The following is a 24,114-nucleotide window of genomic DNA, read 5'->3' on the forward strand; positions in this document are numbered from 1 at the left end:
TTAAATATTGTATTTTAAATATAAATAAACAAAAGATACAAAAAACAATGTATACGTAATCATAATACGGTTTCTCTACTAAGAATAAAGGATACCGTTGTTTTAATTTTGATCTATGGTGTTTCGTCAGTTACTGTATCTCACTTCCTTCGTCTTTCTCCTTCTGAACCTGTCTCACGGTCACACGCCGGCGTTCTCCTTCTCCCCCGCATACTGCACGTTTGTTGACGTACACATTTAATGGGTGGGCACGCTGTGTTGTCGTAAACACGGCCGTGATCATAACTTTGAGCCTCTCGCATGAGGCAAATCTGAACGTAAACCAGATTTGCGGCACCATTTGTGACCCTCCAGTCAACCCAGATTAGGCCTGATTGGACGCTCGCTGCCATATGTGACCTACAATCGCAAGCGCAAGATGGCAGGGTCAGCGATCTCCCTGGGCAAAGGTTGCCATGGCGACGACCTCTGGATGCTCCGACCTGCTGTTTGCCCCCCTCGCTCGTCGAGGGTTCTTGAAGAAGCCGCTGCGTTCTTCTGCTCTATTTCTCTGTTCTGTTTCTCTCCTTCCGCCTCCCGGACTCCAAGCAATTGTTCAGACACACACACACACACACACACACACACACACACACACACACACACACACACACACACCCCATATAAAAACACACAAATCAAGCCTTTTTTGATTGTCTAGATACTTTATTTATCCGCAAAGTGTCCCAGCAGCTCACATAAAACAATAGGCACTAATAATATCAAACAATATAGTACAAATATGATAAAATAAACAAAAATATAAAAATATGAAAATATAATAATAAAATAAAATATGGCAGGATAATAATGGAAAACAAACTTGAAATTGAAAATTGTAAGCAATATAAATATATTATATATAAGTATGTTGGACATATTTATACAGGGGCAACAATTTCTAATTTCAAGTCATCGTTAAGCATCATCATCATCTCATCATCATCTCTAATTCTCAGAATCAGAGTAATTAATAATTCTCAGAGGACTCGTGTGTTTACTACAGACAATTAGCAGAAAAAAGCTTAAAATTATATTAAAAAATACAACAATTATAATAAAATAAAAAAAAACAAATCAAGTAAAAAAAAATAAAAAATTAAAAAATAACTAACCTTGGACCCTGTGCCTTGCTGCCTGCAGCTAGGCAGCAAGGCACAGGGTCCAAGGTTAGTCCAGGCATGAATTACATTTTACCCAGTTCCCCGTGAAATGCGACATCACTTTCGATCAGGCTAAATTACAATTTTTCAAGTTCCAATGGAATGCAGCATCGGTTCAAACTAATTTTCAGAGTTTTGATGGGACACACACCCTGTCATCAGTTTTGGTCTCGACCTGTCGCACCTCGCCCCATGCGAAAGCACCCCTGGAGCCACACCCTGCACACACATAACAAATTGGATGATGATGTCACAAAGCGTCCTCGACCACCCGAGCCCGTCCTGCTTTGCCAAACCCGGTCCCTTCGCTCGGCTACTTCCAGTACATCGGCTCCGCTTCCTTCGGAAAAAAGGTTTTTCACTAATTCCAAATATTGATCGAAGTGGATCAAACTTGGACAACAAAATGTCTGGAACTGCACCAAATACAACTACGCTTCATTTGTGTCCGTGGGTTCGGGGGTTGCTGTGTGCCAGATGTGTCAAAATGCCAAAGAGAAAAATAGTAATAAAATTCCTGCGGGCTGGAGCCCTAATAATTGCCAAATATATGCAAATAGTTAAAAAAAAATGAAAGAACTAGTAAAATATATAAAATAATACAGATGTGACTCAATGCACAGGAAAAGTTATTGATATGGGTATATAGGGTGTGAATTATAATTATAAATGATAAATTATTGCTATGTATTTACTAAGTCATTACAGTTTGTACGGCATGTATATTAGTGCACATTCTGTATCTGCAAGTTAAGGTGTGGATGAGTTTCACCTTCAATTTAAGGAATTAACTAAAGAACAGCCCTGATTTTTTCTTTTTTCCCCCGCTCATTAATTCCCATCATCACACCGTGAGGGAGCGTTCCAGTGTTCACTCCGGTCCTAGTGGGTGAACCTGACACCGTGCGTTCAAACACAGGGGATCTGTTTCCATTGCGAGGGCAGCTGCTTTCATGGCTCGCTGCCTGACGACTCAATATCCAGGAAACGCCGCTCTCAACCCAGAAGCGGTTTTCGAGCATAAAACGAACTTACCCAAACTAACCCACAGCTACTTCTGAATAAAATGTCTTGTTAAAAGTTGTCCCGTCTCTTCAGTCATTATCACCATGGCTTTCAACCACTTTCAAAGCTTTTCTGTAGTTATTGGAGGTCATTGCAAAGCATTGTGGACTTTCTACATTACGGCTGGGAAATGTCAATATTGTGATGTGCAAATCGGGGTTTGAAGTTATCGTAATGTCGTGATAAGGTGAAATGTCGTCTTGAGGCCTGCAGGAACTTTGTACACTCTTCTATCACTCACACCCCTACCTGCCAGTCCATAATCTCCGCATTCACTCGTGGTTTCTACATTTTATTAATCCCCGGAGGGAAATTCAGCCGTTACTGCAGGAAAAAACAGTGCAGTCGAGAAAGAGACCCTTCAAATGAGATAAGAAATAACACATCCTGTAGACAAAGTTAACATTAAATAGAACTGTTCTAACTAGTATCACCATTCTAACTAGCAACTAGAGGCCAATATGGCAGATGTCAGTCAGTCTACAGTAAGAACAAGTGACAGTATTTTGGCATTACAAAAAAAACAGGCCTACAGTGGTAACGTCATGAAGAAGTGGCTTAATATCAGTAATACAAAAAAGTGGCATCCAATAATAAGATAAAACATTAACAATCCTTGTTGGGAAACGCACTTGCAAACTTGCAAACTTGTCATGAAAGGGACAAGGAGTAAGATGGAGAAAAAATAATAATTAAATGAAAAGAATAGAAACCGATGTACACGTCAAATAACAGCAGCAAAAACGAGGCACATATCTCACGAAAGCGCTAAATCAAATCAAATCATTGATTTGATTTTGCCAATATCGCCCAATGCTGCTTTGGACTTCAGACCTTCCAAGCGTTGCTTTGGTAGCGCAGCGGAAATGGCTTTCCCTTGGAGACAGACCTAAGGAGTTGCCACGTACCTCAGTGCGAGAGAGAGAGAGAGGGGAACGGAAAGAAAGAGGGGTCAGGCTAAAGGTCGGAGGTCAGTCCCGAAGCCCTGAAACCTGGCTGCTTATCTGACACCGTTCACTTTGAAGTCCACCGGGGTCTTCCACTCCTGCCAAGAAGGTCAGGGTGAGTGGTGGCCCGGAGGAGCGCTTGGAGGGGCTTATCTGCCGCAACCCGGCCCACCACGCTAGCGTGGGACAGGACGTGGGGCATGCACAGGACAGGGCGTGCACGGGACAGGGCGTGCACGGGACAGGGCGTGCACGGAGCCGCCCAGAGCCACCTCAAAGTCCAGGGCGAAGGAGGACGAATCCTCTTAGCGGTAATATCCTCCCGGACTCCATCTGCCGCTGCAGCGTGGGCTGCCGGCCGTCTCCAGGCGGAGAAAGCTCGAAGAGAAGTATTTACCGTTTTATTAAACGCTAGAGAATTTGCCCGCATGTTGAATAACTGTGAACTCTTTAGTGGTAAACACGGCTAAACAATTAAGGAATTACATGTTATTAAACACCATTTGATGAAACAGTTAATATGGCTGAAGAATTGGTTGGTTGGTATTGCATTTCTAGCTGCAATATTAATATTTATCTGGTAAAATTTAAAGGTACTGAAATAATACAATAGAATGACTGCTTACATGTTATCGATATATTACATATTATACATCGATATTATATATATATATATATATATATATATATATATATATATATATATATATATATATATATATATATGATCCATTATTACATATTATTATTGTTAATAAAAACAATAATAATAAATACAAATATAATAATAATAATAATAATAATAATAATACATATACTGTACATATACATATGGATATAATAATAATAAATATCATACATATAATAATCAAATGCCAAAACAATCACCTAAAACATGAATTACAAATGTCAGAAGAGCTTTGAAGATGAAACGACTAAAAAGCATCCCGAGTGAGAGGCAGATCATGTCTAAATGGAACAGATCATTACATGGCAAAGTGCAGAGTCGTATGGCGGAGCCGACGACGCTTTACGACGTGAAAGGAATTTCTGCTTTGAAATCCAAAACTAAGCGACGGAGGCTGAGGAACTCGCTCTGATTTACGTTGGCTGCTCATCAATTAGAGGACGACTTATGGAAGGTGGGACGCTAGGACGCGGAATCAAAGGCCAGAGCGATCGCTGCCATTTTCCGCAGACTTTCGCTCTGTTATGCCTCGGTAAAGTCACTTTTCCCGGGCCTCTGGTTTATGGCAATTATATTTTGATTTATAGTGGTGATAAAAACACATATACATTCTTCCGTGGCTTTGCAGATGTACAGTGTGGGCGACTCTGCATCACATCTGTTTTTGCCAAAGTCACGAGGCGGTAACAGTGACCCTGATGAAAACCAAAAACGCTCGGGGCGAAAGTATTTAGTTCTAAAGTTTAAAAGATTTATTTGTCAAAGTTGGCACTGAAATGCTCACCCTCCGTACCAATTCTCAACAGCGCAGACACCTGGTAGCTCAACATTTTATACCGGGTAAAGTGACTCAAACCAGGGGAAAGGGTCAAATAACGTTATTTCAATATTTACAAAATAAATCTAGAGAAAATGACAAAATAGGAAAAGTAAAGAACAGACAATTTACAAATTTGCGGCAAAAAAAGAGCAATTTTACCTTATCTTCTGGGTATATTCTATCAGTGTATACTGTATATCTTTATCTGTATATTTACATACACAAGGAATCTGTCATGGTTAGGATTAGTATGTTTCTCTACTGACAATCAGCATTAAAAAAAGCAAAACGGAATGAAAAATATGACAAAAAATAAATAACAAATTTGAATAAAAAGTTCAATTTAAATAAAGAGCTGAAACATACAAAACTTAAATAGAAATATTTAGGGCAGTGTACTCATCTCCTCCCAAATAATCTGTCCCTTTGTTATTATTAAACTGATCACACCAATAGACCTGCCATGTAGCAATTGAAGAATTTGTTGTGGCAAAAGAGTGGTGAAAATTGGGTAAAAATATGCGGTATGAAAAAATGGAACAAAGATCGCAGAATGCACAAAAATAGCGAAAAGAAAAGCCAGCCATCTACTGTAAAAAAAAAAAAAAAAAAGATTATCCATATTTACAAAATACACAGAATATTCACAAAAAAGCCATACAATGCACAGGATAAGTTGAGTAAAAAAATGCAAGGGGGGTTTGTAGTATGAAACAATTGAAATGAAATGACTAAACAAATTAAAGCGAAATGAAATGAAGACGAAGCGCAAGCATTCAGTCCATTCAATTAAAGATGGAAAAGATCATTTAATAGTAGAGATATTACACTTCCCGACGGAAACTACAAAAATCAAGATAGAGAGATAGATAGAGAGAGAGACAGACAGACAGACAGACAGACAGACAGACAGACAGACAGACAGACAGACAGACAGACAGACAGACAGACAGACAGACAGACAGACAGACAGACAGACAGACAGACAGACAGACAGACAGACAGACAGACAGACAGACAGATAGATAGATAGATAGTGTTGGGATCTGGGAAACCGATCCCTCCCAGGTTTGTTGATGTCGAGAGATTCTTCAATCAGATGGAGACGGATGCGATGCAGAATGGATCCTTTATTGGCACAATGACAAAGACCAGGAGACGACCCCAAAGCAGGAGCGACCAAGCGCGAGAGAGCTCGAGTCTTTAGACACGCTCCTATATATATATCCTCCTAGGCCAGTTGTCATAAAGGTTATTTTGCAAGTCGTCATAAAGGCTATTTGGATGAGAGATGTCATAAAGAGACATTTTATATGTTGGGCACCATTTTAAGTAAAATGCCCTGTTATTTCTATTTGCCGCCATTTTGTGCGCTATACTACATCCAACAATAGATAGATAGATAGATAGATAGATAGATAGATAGACAGACAGACAGACAGACAGACAGACAGACAGACAGATAAACAGATAGATAGATGCACTGCTGCCTCACAGCAAGAAGGTCCTGGGTTCGATTCCCGCCTTGGGCGCTGTTGGCACCGTGCTCCGGCGGCTTATCTCCCAAACAGGAGCCTTTCTGTGTGGAGTTTGCATGTTCTCCCCGTGCTCACATGGGGTTTCCTCCACCTCACGTCAGTAAGGACCCCCACCAAAAACATGCACCCATCATCGTCTGACCAGCGATGGACACCTGGTACCAGGTCCCCGGGCGCGTCAATGAATGCTGCCCACTGCTCCTGGCTGCCCCCCCGGAGGAAGGACAAGCCAGGATGGGAAAATGCAGAGGCCACATTTCACTGGCCACCACCCCAAATGTGTGTCTGTGTGTGTGTGTGTGTGTATATATATATATTGTGTTGTATTTATATTGGTCATGTGACAAATAATGATTCTTAATTTCTTGACGAGCACTTGTTTTTTGCTGAAATATCAGTTCCGTGTTTCAGCTGAAGGTGGCAGTGTTGATGCAATGACTCAGTCGCTGCTTCTCTTTGCTTGGACCAACAAACCCAAGGATTCTAATCATTTACTTATTAAAATGCTCTAGAACTGCAGGGTAAAACCGCAAGTAAATAATTATAGTAGATAATTGTATTTGTATGGAACATTTCATCTGTCCTTAATAATAAAAAAATATATAATAATTACAAAATATAGCGAGAAGCACAATAGACACACACACACACACACAGACACACACACACACACACACACACACACACACACACACACACACACACACACACTATTGTGCATCTGTATATTTTTCTTTCTGCCTTCACAAAAATCCTTCACTAACAATCACTGCTATTAAATTACAACTTAATAAATGTTTTATTATGATGGGATTTCCCAGTTGCATTTACAGTAATTGGAACATAGATACATTCAATGTGTATACATTTATAGTCATATTATAATCCTAAAATAATACTTAATATAGGATTGCATTTTGAATATCAAGAACAAATAAGAATATTAAGTTGAACGGTTAATATTTAGCTAAGAATGTTCATTTTAAATGTTTTCAAATAGTTAATAAAAAAGAATTTGTTTTATTATATTCAGGAAAATGTAAGTACAAGATTAATTGTGAAATGCTTATTTCCAGCAAAAGAGAATATCTGGGCTGGATGTAAAGCGCTAATACTCTACTCTACACATAATAATTCCCCCAGAAATATTTATATATTTAAGTTGTATTATTATTACTATTATTATTATTATTATTATTATTGTTGTTGTTGTTGTTGTGGTTGTGGTTGTTGTTGTTGTTATTATTATCATCATTAGGGTTTAATTATTATATACAAAAATGTAGGAAAAATCTATAAAAAACCTATACTTCTACAATTAAAAAAGTGTACACTTACAATATATATCAGATCAATTAATATCACATTTGAATTTCAGCTAGAAATAGAGTGCTTCCAAGTTCAAACCTACTGCACATTGAATTACAACGGTATTGCCTGAATATAAAGAATACTAGATATACTACAAATAGAAGATTCAACTCAGATAAATTGATAAAAAATAATTGTGTTTTTGAGCCACACAGATCCTTATATCGCATCACATTAAAGTAGGAAAATTCAATTATATGGCTGACTCTAATGGTATCGACTGCTTTGCCTTTATCATCTTATTTTATAATTGTCTTAATTTCTTGGCCCTCCCTTCCCTTCTGACCCAGGAGAGTATTGGACTTTCTATTCCTCTCATTAAAGGCCTCGTCACAGGGGGACGGAGTGGGAGCCCGACTCCCCCTTGTCCCATCCCTGTTACACAACCACCTGGACATGATGGGAGTCGGCCCGGTCAACTGACCTGGAATGAACACCGTCCAACTCTGCGGAAGCACATAAATCAGCCCAGCTCATATCACCCCCGACAGGCCCACGGTGCAGCGGTTTCCGAGAGAGACGCAGGGAGATATTTACCCTTAAATTATAGATATTTTCACTGCTGTGGTGAAAAGATTGAAGCCACCTTTAAGGATCATGCAAGGCAGCTCCCTCCAGTTCCTTAAATATAAGCTGTAGGCCTATGTTTCATCCATCATGTCACAGCATTTCAAAATTGTTGAATTAAACTAAAAGCTTGAAGGGAGGCTTGTATAGGGAGACACATTGAAATATTCTACTTGGAATTATTATTTTCCTTATATTTTTTGCAAATCCATGATGAAAAGTAAAAAATACATCTACAGTTATTCAGTATAACGATATTTTACAATTTAATTTGTTGGGTTTGTTTTTGGATTTCATGCAGTAACTGTTTTATTGATTGCTGAAAAATGGCTGCTAGCGATATTGCTGTCAAGCCTATAAATCAAATTACTGTAATGCAAACACAAATCAATTTAGATAAGTGGAGACTACGTTTTTATATGTTCTGAAGCTGTAAACTCAGAGCCATATCAAATAATTACAGTTTTATGATGCTGCTTGTACAAAAAAGGAGCTCATTTATATTCTGGGGAACAAAGTATTAAGTCATTGGATATTGATCTCTCGCTGTTTGCCCCTGTTGTTAAAACTGCTACAGGTCTAGAGAATCACATTTATATCTCACAGAAGAAAAAAAATACAACTTTTTTTTCCCATACGCACACCGAGCTTAACTTAAATCTATGCTGAACCTTTATTTTTCATATCATGAAATATTTGGATGACTTATTAATAGTCTTCAGACCTTTTGTCCTATCTCTTTCAAATTAGTGATCACATTGTATGTTAGCAGACCACTGAATTTCAACATTTACAGGTAATGAATTAGTAATGGTGGGAGGGACTGAGTGGTTGGTTTGAAGTCCAAAAAGAAAAATGGAATGTCAGCAGAGGAGGCAATTCTCATTCCACCCTGCAATGACTGTGAATCCTCGGTTCTCAAAATGAGGCTTTAATTTTGGCAGCCCCAACTGTACACAATGAATTTCTATGAAGCACAGGCTTCTGTCTCCCCTAATGGAATTGATTCATCTCTATATTTTAACAATTAGGAATAAATCAACAATGGCACTAATAGCAACCAATTAACAGATTTCCTGCTTTTTATTTATTTATTTTTCACAGCCATTAAGACTGAGCAAATGAATGAATTACATCAATAAAATCAAATTACATTAACAGCTATGATCAATCAAAACACGTCTGCCTGACTGATGCACTATATCTGCAGCCGAGGAGTTAATTCCTTTAAAAGGAAAACATTTTAAAAGGAATACTGGCTGCATTCAACTGATGTAAAGACGATTGTTTGATGAAGTGGGGCAAGAATTTCAAACAACGATTTGGTAAAACAAGAATAAACTGTGCACAAACGGTGTATACATGAATAAGAAAAATGATTTTTGACAAAATAAAGACTCATTTGGAGTTGAGAACATGCAAAAATGCTATAAAATGAATATAAAAAGTGTATTAATAAAAATCTGACTAAACGTGATGCCATGTCACATCACTCTATTCACGTCAAAACAGCCATTAGAACAATTTTTCCTATTCCCCAAATATTTGTCTGCGATAATGCAAAGTGCATCGACAGTGCGATAGTGCATCATTTCTTTTTTAACCCACTGGTCAACACTGCCGAATGCAATTTGCAGACATACAAAGCATTCATCCCATCTCGCCCAACTTGGACGGGACTCCCAATAAGAAATATTCGAAATATTGCAATATAAAGATCAATTTAAGAAAGGCTCAAACTTACTTCAGTGGCCTCCATGACGCCCGTCCCCTGTTGGAGCGCTCGGGTCCTACAGTGTGGCCCCGCGGGGGGCTGGTAGTACTGACCGTAGCGGTTAATCATATAGGATAAATAATGGCCATATGTGATAAACATCAAAAAAAAAACAACAACTCAAAATATAAGAAACGGCGATGTGCACTGAACCTAAAAAGAAAAATAGAGAATGGCCACTTTACTATTATGAACAAGTTACACTAGGTCAAAATAAGAAGTGCGGGGGCTCACACACACACACACACACACACACACACACACACACACACCATAACATGTGTACATATGTGTGTACCAGGGTGGAAAATGAAATGGTTATAGCCGAGATAACATATGAACCACCCCCCCCTCCGCAGCAGCACAAGCCTTTAGCAGCAAGGTGCTCCATGTTCCATAAAAGCGCCACCCGGCCCCACACCACCTCCATCACCGCGAGGCGCGCGAGGAGCTCCCTGCGTGACTGACGGCGGGGGCGAATCGAAGTGACTCCGACTCGCGGGGGTGGCCGGCGGCACCGCCTCGTCGCGGCCCCCGCGGCCCCCGCGGCCCCGGCTCGCCGTTCCGGGAGCAACACGCGCCGCGTCTCCGTCGAGGTTACGCCCCCCCCCCCCACTGTGCGCCGGAAACCCGCGCCGGACGACGGACGGCAGCGTCCCGGTGGCGCGGCGCTCCTCCCACCCCCACCACCAACACCGCCCCCCACCCACCCACCCACCCACCCCCCTCCGTCTGCGCTCGCTTGGTCTCGCCCGGACCCGGTGGAGGTCTGAGCTCGCGCTGCGTGGTGTCCCCCCGCGAGCCGCCGGTGCTGCTCGAGGTGCCGCTCCCGCTCCGCGTCCGCCGCCAATGGCTTCCAGGGACCGGTCCACCTGAATGTCCGCCCCCGCTCCCCCGGCTTTTTAAAACTCTTTTTCCTACCGCCGCGCTTGACGAATGATGGATATTCTATGGATGTTGTGGATAATACCCGCCGCCGTCGCCGTAGAAGGTAAGCTGCGTGGCGATCGCGGCCGGGGCGCGAGTTCGCCGCGCCGCGCTCGGTTAATTGTGCGTCCGACGACGGCGTGCCGGGGCGCGATGAACCCCCCCCCCCCGCCCCCCGCCCCCCGCCTTGCGCCTGGTACTGTGCGTCCTAACACCGGGGGTGGCTTTTGCCAGCAGCATTTGCGAAAAATAAGAAGGACTCAAAAGAAAGAGCAACGCCAGGGGAAAGGATGGGATGCTCCCGTGGCTGTCCCCCGCAGCGGCGCTTCCCACCCTGGACCCTGGTGTTGTTTACGTTGATGTCCGACACCTGTGACAGGTGAGGTGGCGCTCAGTGACGTCACATATGGATGTCCAGATACTCCTGGACAGAAAGGACAGTGTATGTACAATATATATACTATATATATATATATATATATACTGTCCAGATGCGGCTGGGCTGTACTACAAACAGTATGGACTCAAAGTGGCGCGTTCCATCCATTGTAGACAGAAGGGAATTTAACAACAAATCGACCTGCAAAAACAAATAAACATGAAATATATCATTATTATTATTATTATTATTATTATTATGATTACTACTACTACTACTACTACTACTGTTCCCTGTTAAATAGTGTACATACTCTGTTACATACTGTACATACATACCGTGTGTGTGTTTATATATATATATTTTATTATTTTCTTACGGATACGTTTTGTTTTCTGATTTAGGGTATTTTTTATCTTCGAACTTTGTTTTGCAGTGGGCGTTTGACCTTTAACATTTCGCATTATGTGACAATAAAAATGTTGAATATTGAACAGGTTGAATGAGTGATCACCGCCTCAGCGGATCAACATTTTTGCATCAGCGTCATTTCCAAATTTCTATTTGTAAAACTTTTTTTTTTTTTAATCTTTTTTTTTTTTTGGAGCGAAACGCAGGTGAATTGTATTGCTTTGCACCGCGCAAGCCATTTTGCCACATTATACGAGTGGAGACCTTCCCGTTCTATTTCCAGTGACACTGTCACACAACACAACACATATTCTTCTTCCTTTGGTCAGTTGAGGCCAACGTCATAATTGCATAAATACATAAAAACTATTTAAAAAAAATGGACCACTATATCATAAAACTCTAGGTGTGTGTGTGTGTGTGTGTGTATGTATGAGTGTGTGTGTATGTGTATGTGTATGTGTATGTATATGTATATATATATATATATATATAAACTGCCCAGCAGAACTATATGAAGTAAAAGCTATTATTGTTCAGAGGTCAAAGGTGAGGTTAGTTCAGAACTGGACATAATTATTGTTCTTAAATGCACTAATGTAAGTCTACATGTAAAACGCTTAATCATTTAATTAATATGTCTTAGATTCACCAACACTTTTATTGATGCTTTAGTCAGTAATATTTGAACCAATTAAAACTGCAAATAGGCAAACAACTCTCAACCTTTATAGCAAATTATTGTATTTGCAAAACCTATGGATATAATTTAAATCTACTAGATTTTTAAATATTATATTTCTAATACAATTAGTTCTGTAATGAGCAGCAATGCCTAATAATGCAAGCCTAAATTATCAGTAAACAATCATTTAAAAGAATCGATTAATCATTACATGTTGTTTTACCTTAATAAATGTTACTTTGGCCAAGACAGCAGTATTGTTCAGAATTGTAATTGGTTATGATGTAAGACCTTTTTTGAGCCCATTTGAAATTATTTCAGTTTTTTTCATTACAATATTGAAATGTTTTGCGCTATGTCTTTTGCAATATAACTTTGCGTAGCGTAATGTTTTTGTTTCGGTCAAGTGTTTTTATGTAAAACAAAAAACAGGGCCCTTGTGGGACATAAATATATCCTAAATATAATTACAGATGACTATCATCTCAACAAAACTTTTAAAGGTTCTTCTGCTTCCAGTGTAGACCTACCACACGGAATAAAGTGTACAGCTGTACTCGTAACTTTCAGTTCTACACAACACAAATATGATTTACTTTGAGAAACCATGCTAAAATGTCCACGTTTCAGCCATCTTTATCCAGTACTGTATGAAACCGACCGGTTCCCTGGTCAACCAAACGCAGCCCCTCCATTTTACCCCACCAACCTTCCTAACCAATGGAATTTCAGAGATGGCTTACGTGTGGGGAACGAAGGGTTGAAAAAGAGGCCGCCGCAAAGCTTATCTGGGGGAAAAAGAAAAAGCTCCGTAAATGATTGTTGTACCGTACAATGCGATGGATATTGCCATGGTAGTTTTATTCATTTTTTAATTTTGAGTCTGAATTGCTACTTTATTTTCACAGAGTTGGATATTGTCGCTATTTTTGAGAACTTAAAAATCTATTCACAAGACGCAAAGTATGTATTCAGAATTTTTGTAAAGCTTTTCGAGCTCCCATTGATGAAGCTACGAACAGTGGGAATCAAATGTTTGAAAACATATTTCTATATTTTCTATTATAAAATATTAATCAGAAACACTCATCGTTGTGAGGGGGCAGAGGCATAGAACTGGAACCGGAATATAAACTGAGTATTATTATCAATCATAACTTATTGAATTTGCACACTGCATAATATTGAAATAAATAGGAAGGCAGAGTGGATGTATTCGTGCCACAAATGAGCTTCTCGTGGCTTTCATTTTGTACCTTCCATCGAGTCTTTCGTCTTATCTTGATTCCCAACGTTCACGGCATCGCACTTGTCGTCTTCACCGCAGGTGCAGTACCGCGCGACCATTTTAATCCATGGTACCTTGAAACGGCAATTCATTTAATTTACTGCGTTCTCACAGGGAGACAATTTCAATATTATTGTTGGTCTTAATAGAAGCTGCCATTGATGCAAAGCCTTCTGGGTCTGCTAGAGAAGTTCGACACGTTTGAATTACATTTTCTTGACCGTTTTCTGGCCCCTTTGATCCAAACCACACCCGTCGATTCCACGGATAGCATTGTATTGCGTATCTGTATAGTATATTTGGAAGTTTTAGTATTGTAATCAACTGTACTGTGAACATCTTGTAGAAATTGTGTCGCTTTTGGATGTCGCTGGGATGTAATGAAAACTTTCTCCACAAGCCAAGTATGTAGGTCACTATTGGGGGAGACGTTGCTCTGATACAATATATTTTTATCCTTCCGCTGAAGGAAGTATCATGGCACCAAAGCATCGTAGAAGGGTTTGAGTGATATAATGTGCAATAACAGTATTATTAAGTCTGTAAGGAAAAAAATATGCAATTTTGTAATTTTCCTTGGTCATCAATATTTGCAGGAGCCTATTTCGTTTTTGAAGCAGCTCTTCAAAGAGTGCCGAATGTTGACTAAAGGCTTCTGATATTTGTATACTTTTTTCGGTATTCCATTAAGTCTATTATACTTGCGCTATGTATTTTTCCAATGTTCATCCCCTTTCCCCCCTTGATGTATGATAACAGCCAGTTCAAAGTCATGTGTGATCATCCATGTTTTGAAAATCCTGCCGTGTTCGCAGAAAGACGCATTCATATGTTAATCCCGGAGCTGTTTTGACCGACTTTGCGGATTTGCCCATGGAAGGGTGGAAGTTTGAGTGTATCACAGAAGCATTGTAGTTTGCGTAAGAGTAACAAAAAGACAGGGAGGGAGGTGGTGCTCTGAAATAGGATTAGATAAAAGGTAAAAAAAAAAAAAAAGGAGTAACCGTATCGTACACAATCCTGTGTTGTCTCAGCAAGCACCCAATGAGCAGATGCACAGAGCGGGCCTGCACGCCAACCGCCACAGTGGGCTTTAACAAAGAATCTGTCTCTATTCAAACTGTAATCCACGCTGCCCAGGGCCCAGGCACTGTCACTTTGCATGCAAAATTTCAATTAGTGCTGGCACCAGTTGTTTCACTTGAGGGAGGTGTCTTATTTCAGGGACGTCCGTGGCTACCTTGAGGGTGAGATTAAGGCAGAGCTATCACCAAGGATCATATCCACCAGATGATGGCAGTTTAGATATTTGCTCAGCCAAGACCATCGCTATTTACATAGATATCGTTGCATCATTTTGACTGTGTCGGAGCTACTGTCTTTTTCATTATTTGTTTTTTTATACATTTTTATGTGCATTAAAATTTTCTCCTATGGGTCAAATATGGCTTCCAGTTTCAATAAACCGTGGCCTCAGAATGTTACCCGATTCATGGGGACCTAGAGAGGAGTATGGAGAGGGTAAACAGACAAGGCATGACTAGAAAATCAGTAGGTGGGAAACACACAGTCCATCCGGGTGCACTGCCCGACACGGCTAGAGCAACAGTGGTATTTATAGGCGCTTCTTTCAAATCTTGTCAGCGTCACAAAGTGGTAGTTATCAATACGCAGTCTACCAAATAAAAGGTCGGACAAAAATACTGAACGTTTGGATGTAAAAGATAATGTTCATGTTTGATGATTTTTTGGTTTGAATGTCAGAAGAGTTATGGCTTTGGGTTTGTTGCTTCAGGACGATTCCGGTGTGTGTGTGTGTGTGTATATATATTTTTATGTCCCTGAAAAGTGTATTGACTCATGTTTTGTCGTTATGCATAACATTCTTACGGTCTGTTAACCGTGAGGGGTAGAATAAAGCAGACTAAGAACAAATATTTGAAGAAAAAGAAAACAGCACTGCACCTTGCAGACGAGTTACACATGGCTCAGATGCCAAATAAGCGGAAACGCTAGAGGTAGTGTTTTTTGTGAATTGACACAGATGCGTTCCAGAAATATGTATTCTTAAACGAAGACCAGGTGAATTAAGGGTGATGTGTTTTTGTTTTTTTTTATTTTCTAGTACTTGAAAATGGGGGTGTGTTGTCCAACTGACGGACTATAATTGTTTCACTCTGTGGTTAGGAAAAGTGCACGGTTTAAAAAAAATTGTGCTATAAACGTGGCTACTCCTAACACACGCCCAGCGAATCTCTTCCTGTGACTGCGAATGAGTTACAATTTGTAAGTGATAACAAGTTAGACTGTAACTCAAAAATGCATTGGATGGCTTTTTTTTGTAAACTTTGGAGCTGAATGTGTGTGTTTGTGGATTGGCCAATCAAGTTCAAGCATGGATACAGAACTGGACATTAATTCAATGAGAGTAACTATGTAATTAAATCAGAGTGGCCAGGCGGCCGGGCTAACATACCTCAGTTGAAGACTGTTTTGCATATCTTCAAAAAAGAAAGAAGCCTGAACATGCCCTAGTTTGAGCAGAAACTTGGTTTACCTCCCCGTATCCTCTCCGATGTCTCACGTAGGAGTTATATTTTTATATCCTAAAATATTATTTAGCACACATTAATTGGCAGTGCTCCGTCTCTCAGCAAATCATGTTTATAAAGTGGAGCTGGATTCATCCAAGCCCGTTGGGAGCGAGAGGAAGTCAGGGGTAGACGTATTGGTATTTCAAGGATAATTTGAAAAAAATACAAACAAAAGACGGTGAGATATATAGAAGAGCTGAGATATCCGGACAAGTTCATTATCATAATTGTAATGGGGAATTTCACACAGTACGGACATTTGTCAGGATATTCTATTATTTGTAATGCCACAGTAGACAATTGAGGTTCATCACACTGATCTGTATATACATTTTAAGTAGTATATCAAACTATTTAGTTTTAATCAACACTAATTTGGACTACACACTTTTGTTTCATATGACGATCAAGTCATTGCATGATATTAGGACACTAAAGATGATAAATGATTTCATCAAATCGTCACATAGCCATTGTGTATTCCAACTCAAATGCCAAAACTCAACTATAGTACTCGTGCCACCCTGGACTGGTCCTGATGCTGACCACCTAAACACTGGAGGCGTTGACCTGTCGGGCCATGCACCAGCACAATACACTCCCACACTGTCTAGTTTAACATATTAGTATACAGAATAACCTAATACTTATTATACAGTGCTAATGATGTTGCCCCCTGGCCATCCTGGCCAAGGGGGATCCTTCATTCTGTGACCCCTTCTCAAAGTTTCTTCCTTCTTTCCTCAAGGGGTTTTTCTTGGAATGGGCCTTAAGACTAGGGGACGCCATCGATTTATATGAGAAACCTGTGAAGCCCTTTGACTGTACTGTGATTGAGGGCTGTATGAATAAACTTGACTTGACATACTTTTGCCTTTGCCTATATGAAGGACTTAGTGGCACAGTTACCCGTCCTTACAAATGACAGCTTTTGAAGCAATGTCACAATTTCAGACAAATTTCGTCTGAACCGAATCACAGCAGTGTTCATTTGGTCTGCGTGTGCTCTCGTCAACAGCAGTCCTTCAGTGTGAGGTGGCCAGACTCCAGTCAGAGCAGCCTTAATGCAATGTTTGCCTGGTCTGACCGGTCGACGTTCGACATACTTGAACATACCCGTTGAATATTGTTGGGATTCTCATTACACTACAGAAGGCTCATTTCAATGATTTGATTTATAATCCCACACTGCCGAGATTGGGATGGAGTGTGTTCTGATTTCGTGTTGACAGCTTATCATTATCTTGCTCACATGCAATGCTCTAAAAAGCTTGGAAAACGTGGACGACCAACCAGGACTTCACAGGAAATTACCTAGCATTCACCTTAAATAATGGATACCATCTTGTGCGATGCAATCTGATACAAAATGCAATCGCAAATATTTTCACACTCACACACTTCAAAACTAATTGTCATTGAATAAATTAGAAGATATCAAGCCCTGTTTTAACCTATGGCGCTTAAAAATACTGTTTTAAAGTGAAGCGGAGCAAATTTAGTCTCAATCACAATATCAATATTGTTACGACATATTAATGCATTAGTGACCAATTGTTGATTCAGTCACTAAGGCCTCGTCCACACGTACGCAGATTTTTCTGAAAACGCATAAATAATGGATAACTAACTAACTAAATAAATAAATGAATTTGAGAACTCTGTCGTCCGGACGCGAAAACGATTTAAAACACTCACATATGCATGCCAGGCCAGTAGGTGGCGATAATATCTCAGAAGACTTGGTGTCAGACAACGCAGAAGAACATTATAAGCGTGCATATAGAGCGTCTTCATAATATTCATTCACAACACTGTATGTGTATGAAAAGTAAGTAGTAGAAACGTAAACTTTTAACAGACACGGAGATCAACACAATGGGCGTCGGCCATCGCTTGTAGGTTCCTGATGCAGATCTTGACGTCAGTGTTTTCAAAAAGCTCCGTTTTACTTCCTCCACACAAATACTTGGGAAACAGAGTTTTGAAAAATCTCCACCCCGAAAAGCTTTGTTCCCAGTTCTTCAAATGCTGTTTTTCGTGTGGACAGGAGGCCAAAACGCAGAGAAAATAATATATTTTCCAAATTATCCGTATACACGGGGACAGGGCCTCAGGTCACAACGTAAAAACGCAAATTTCCAATCCAAACATCGGCCGTCGTGAACGCCATGCCCGATCCGTGCAGCGCCGTGGACGGGGGGGCCCTGCACGGAAACAACATGGCACTCCCGACACTCATTTGCCGACCGCTGAGCCCGAGCGCCGGGTGAAGGAAAGACAGAAGGAGGAAGAAAGAATGAAAGGAGGGAGGGAGGGGGAGAGAGAGAGGGAGGGATGGAGCGCACCCTGAGAGAGGTCAGACCCCGTCTCAGAGACCCCCGTCCGCACACACACACACACACACACACACACACACACACACACACACACACACACACACACACACACACACACACACACACACACACACACACACACACAGGTAGTGCGACATTCCCTTTATGGGAATACACACCCAACGGATTAGTGTCTGGCTCTCAATGTCCCGGGAGCAGAGCCCATTGGTCGAGACAAAGAGCGGCTGATTGCGTCGTCATCTGCATCACAAAGAGGAAGCCTGCGTTCTTCTTTCCACCTGAACCGCTGCACATCACAGCTAACACGGCGGGGCCACGTGACATCTGCCGCTTTTCTCTCTCGATCTCGAGCCCGCTTCTGTCTGTCCAGCCCCGCCGATGTGGACCATGCCCCCCTCCTCACACGTGCGCGTGCGCCCGGGGCGCGCGCGCGCGCGCACACACACACACACACACACACACACACACACACACACACACACACACACACACACACACACAAACACACGGACTGTCTGTGGCAAGGCTTTGGACAGGATTTCATGTTGCGATATCGATGAATTGACATTTTTATACGTAATGAAATTGCTGCCAACCTTTGAGTTTACCTCCTGGCGTGCGTCGCACAAATCTAGAACACACAAATCTAATACAGAAATTAAATATTTAGATTAACTTGTAACTACTAAGTGTAAAACGTTGGCATAACTTCCAAACAAAGTGTCCATATTATGAGATATTGCAATTTTCTGATTGATTCAGAAATTGAAATAATAGAATTGAATTGTATCGGATTATCCCTACAATATACAGTACAGGAGCTTTTCTTCATCCTCATGTGGCCTGAGCTAGTTCTGCAGCAGATTTGTGTTTGTGGCGGTTGTTCTGGGCTCAGCGTGGCCTCTGCTGCCTTGTCCTTCTTTTAAGTTGCGCTGACACATTTGATGTGTTTGCCCCCTCGCCGCTCGTCTCTGGCTGACCGGGCCGGCCGGCTGGTGGCTCCCAATCGCAGACAAAGGGACGTGTCCGCTCCAATCAGACCCCAACAGGTCTATCGGCCTGACTCTGCCAGCGAGCAGACATGTTTTATCTGATTGGTGGTCTGCGTCTGGTGATTATCGGACGTGACGGATCTCTCGGCGCGGTGGCCTGGATGAGTCCGGTGGCCATTAACCTCCAGTCAAAGGCGAATACACTGAAGTATTAATAGGTCCAGTTGAATTTCCCTGCTTATTGTGTCAGGTTTTGAAATGGACACAACATGTTATCGTTCAGGTAATGGCCTTTTTTTGCTTTGTTTTTTTTTCTTCTAACATTTCAACATCCAAAAGATCCATTTTCTCTTCTCCCACACAAATGCTGGTTTGATCTTCGAACACCAGATAAACAGTATAACAAAGGGAAACGGCGAGAGACCTTGAGAAGGAGATAATGAGAGACCCAAGAGAGAGCGAGAGAGTAACTGTACCATACCTGTCAACATTGGGATTTTAAAATGGAGGTGGGGTACGTAAGAGAGTGACTGACTGAGAAAGCTTCCCTGTTAGGCATGGGGCTTTTTTTTGTTTCATTCAATTGGGAAACTGAAGATAATAAATACATCTACAAAAACAACAGTTTTTATCGATTTTATTTGGAGAAATTGTGAACGAGGACACACAGTGGAGGGGACACCACTCTGAACGCACAGCCTACCGTCAACCTTTTTTCCTTTTTTTTTTTAGGAAGGTTAAAAATACGGGAGATTCACGGGAAAATATTTAAACGGGAGCAGAGCGGGAGAGAAGGATAAAATACAGGAGAATCCCAGGAAAAACGGGAGGGTTGACATTTATGAACTGTGTGAACGCTGTGGGTTCTATTCACACCTAAATGCATTAGTTCGGAGCACAGGGAATTAAAGAAACACCATGATTTGGCCTTCAGCTGTGACTCCTCTGCTTTAAGAGGGCAAAAGCGCAAATATCAATCGCCAAACCTTTTAACCCCTGTAACAGAGCTCAGAAGTGGATATGCTTCAGTTGGATCAGATTTACCTCGGGGCAGGTGCAGAGCGGAGGCATCGAGTCTTTCCCCAGAGCTGAAATTATGTAAAAGAAAAGTATCACTGGAGAATGAATCTATCTCAGGGTCAATTTTGATGACTGATGAAAAATTGAGAATTAAGTTACAGTGGTACTTTGACTTACGAGTTTGATTCGTTCCGTGACAGAGCTCGTAATTCAATCTGCTCGTATAGCAAATCAATTTTCCCCATTGAAATTAATTGAAATGCCATTAATCCGTTCCAGCCCCCAAAAAAACACCCCAATTTTTTTTTTATAAGAAAAATGTATTTATAAATAACAAATATTGTATAAAAACATAATAAAACACAATAAAAGAGAATGTGTAGATCATTTTTGCCTTCTCGCAGATGATACCCTCCGTCACCCTACCTCCTGCGACCAGCTTCTCCGTCAACCACACCAACAGCAGATTCTCCATCTTTTCATGGACAGCTGTCCGCAGCTTAGACATTGTTTTAACGCCCTTGGCCGGCGTGGTACCCTTTATCGTCTCCTTCTGCTTCAGTATGGTACATATCGTAGAAGTACTATGCTCGTACTGCCTCGCCAATTCCATCACACGCACACCTCGCTCATGTTTTTCTATTATTTTGCGCTTTAAGTCAGTGGACATCATCCGCTTCTTCACCTGAAGCTCGCTCCTCCTAACTCACATTTTTGCTCGCAAATCAATAGAAAAAAAATCGACGGAACGACGGCTCGTAACATGGAAAACTCGTATGTTAGTGCGCACGTAACTAAAGGTGCGACTGTATATTATTTAGAACTCTTTATTGTAAGGTCTCAAATGTTCTCACAACTTTTTATTTTTTTTCTGTATATAGCATCGTAGTCATTTCATTTTTTATTTTTTTCCACAATGTACTGTAAGAGCAGGAAAGAGAAACATAAAGGGGTCAAATTGGGGGGATAAGATGCAAGGATTCTCAACAGCAGGGCTCAGTGCAACAGAAGGGTTAACACACTTCTTTGGTGTTAAATCGCCTCTAGTCCAATTACTGGCGGCACTGCCAGGCCAGAGAGGCTAATTGTCAACACCGGCTAAGCCCTGGTAAGCACACAGTGGTATTAACAGGTTGGACTCCATGGATGGCCGCAAAGGTTTTGCTTTCTTTCTTATAAAAACACTCTTCCATTTGGGACATTTTTCCAATGATATGCTGCATCCATACAGCGGGGGGGCATGATGACTGATGATTTCCAATTTCTCTATGAGTCCTTTTATCGTGATAATTTACTATGCATGGCCTTTCTGAGGAGAGAGAGAGAGAGAGAGAGAGAGAGAGAGATCCATACGTGTAGCTACGGTGGTTAACACACGCGTTCAATGGAGGCCGTGAAATGTGTTCTCTGCTTTTGCCCAATCCTGGCTTGTCCTTCCGCCGGGGGGGGGCAGTCGATGAACGGGGGGGCGGCTTACAGCGCCCGGGGACCAACTTCAGCGTCCATCGCTGGTCAGACGATGTTTCTTCTGCGTGTCTTTGGGGTGGGGGGTTCTCACGATGTTATATGGAGGAAACCCCACGTGAGCACGGGGAGAACATGCAAACTCCACACAGAGAGGCCACTAATCAGGAGATAACGTGCCAGAAGCGCTCCGGTGGGTATTGAACCCAGGGCCTTTTTGCTGTGCAGCACCAGTACAATGCGCCGTGCCACCATGCCAAAACCAGAGTAAGCTCACTGCATTTACACAATCATCCCCTCAATAAACTCCCGCCTTGGTCTTCCTCTTCCTGACACTCAACTTCACAGACTCCCAAACCAAGTCTGATAACATCATTTGTACTTTATGTTCCAACTGAATCTGTTTGTTATTTTACACTTCAGCAATCGAGTGGGAAATAGTAGCCCACATAATTGTCCCAATTTATGTCCACTGGGTTCAGTGTCTTAAATCAGTGTTGCTACAAGGCAGCACCGCTCGCTAGAACCAGGGCGACGTGTAAGAAGACGATGAGGTGATGACCACTTGCTATACCTTGCTCCCGGTGGCACATTTCAGATACTAATCACAACGCATCATTTGGAGCATCGGGGGGAAAAAATCCATAGTGAACCTCGAGGGGCCTGCTGCGGCTGTGAAATCAGTGCGGTGGATCCGGCTGAGACCATCAAATGACATGAATAACATACGATATGTTTAAGGTGTGGAATGTTATTGTTCATATTGTCCAAACAGCTTATTGTCCCTGAATAATGCAAGCTGGCGTTGTTGTAAAGCAGGTCCTCTTTTGTGTTCTACAACCTACATGCCAGTAATGTTATTACATTTCTTTTGTCAAAGCAATAGCCATTATTTGCATGTTGGGCAAAGCTGCAAGCAACCCAGCTGAAAGCTTATTTTTTGGTTGAATGTACAAAAAAAAAATCTTCATTGTGTAATGTGTGAGGAAAGAAATAGAATTCATCCATTCCAAGGACTCATTACATAGGAAAATAAGGAATTAGTGGGTTTAAAGATGAAGAGAGAAGCAGAACTGCTGTTGTTCATTTGTTTGTGTCAAAAAAAACAAAAAGAGCCCTTCGAGAAATTTCCACCGAATGACATGCTACTAGCTCAGTGCAATCAAATTAATCCACTGACGTGCACATGTCCTAGGGACGCAACATACACGGTACGTTATCGAACCGTTCGGCACGCCCCCTACGGTTCGATACGCACACCTGAACCGCGGTATTCCGGTCCACTGGATGCGTTGGCGCAGCGTACAGGAACGGCCGCGGTGTGTCGTCAGCGCTGCTTCCTATTGAATCCGCTGCTGCGGCTCCACCCGCCACGTCAGCTGCAGGGGGTCCGTGCGGAGCCGCGCGGCAGTTCTCTATTTTTGCGCTGGAGGTCCATTTTTTTTCCAACTCTGCGTGGCTATGCAGCCTTTTCCATAGAAAGAGGAGATACAACAACATAGAAATATTTATTATAAATTTAGTGAAGAGTGAAATCAATCAAGGTGTCCAGTCGGAAAATAAGCCCCAAGCATGGCCGTGTCCCTCTTTATTACAAACTTATTTTTAAAGGATTCTTTTGAGCGGCTCTTTTTGTAGTATTGAAGGAAACCGAGTCTCGCTGGGTGATGAGCCCCACTTATTTTTACAGTTTTACAGTTTAACAGTCTTATGTTTTTTGTTTAAGTTGCCGCCTCCTGCCACCGGCAAACATTTTCACCTTCTATGTAAGAGAGCCAGGAGCTGAAAAAGACGCCCACTGTCACAAAGACACACGCACTGGTCTGACTGTGAGGTTTTAATTATTAAGTATTATTATTTATGTGTGAATATACTGTTTATACCTGTTCTACACAAAAATAACTAATAACGGTACTGGCTTTATTTACGTTTTATTGTGAAACGTTTAAAAAAATATATATACAGTGGTACTTTGACTTACGAGTTTAATTTGTTTCGTGACAGAGCTCGTAATTTAATCTG

The 24,114-nt window shown here is 41.4% G+C and overlaps 1 protein-coding gene across 1 annotated transcript in view; it reads left to right on the forward strand.

Moving 5' to 3' along the window:
* Positions 1-10,821: 10,821 nt before the first annotated feature.
* The window catches only part of ephb2b (eph receptor B2b), a 163,736-nt gene continuing 150,443 nt past the window's right edge, over positions 10,822-24,114 (forward strand). The window contains exon 1 of the mRNA XM_080000916.1: positions 10,822-10,963. Within this exon, the coding sequence (XP_079857042.1) occupies positions 10,909-10,963 (55 nt within the window). The 5' untranslated portion in view covers positions 10,822-10,908. The remainder of the gene's footprint in view (positions 10,964-24,114) is intronic.

The sequence above is a fragment of the Zeus faber genome, assembly GCF_960531495.2.
Source record: "Zeus faber genome assembly, chromosome: 5".
Taxonomy (NCBI): Eukaryota; Metazoa; Chordata; class Actinopteri; order Zeiformes; family Zeidae; genus Zeus; species Zeus faber.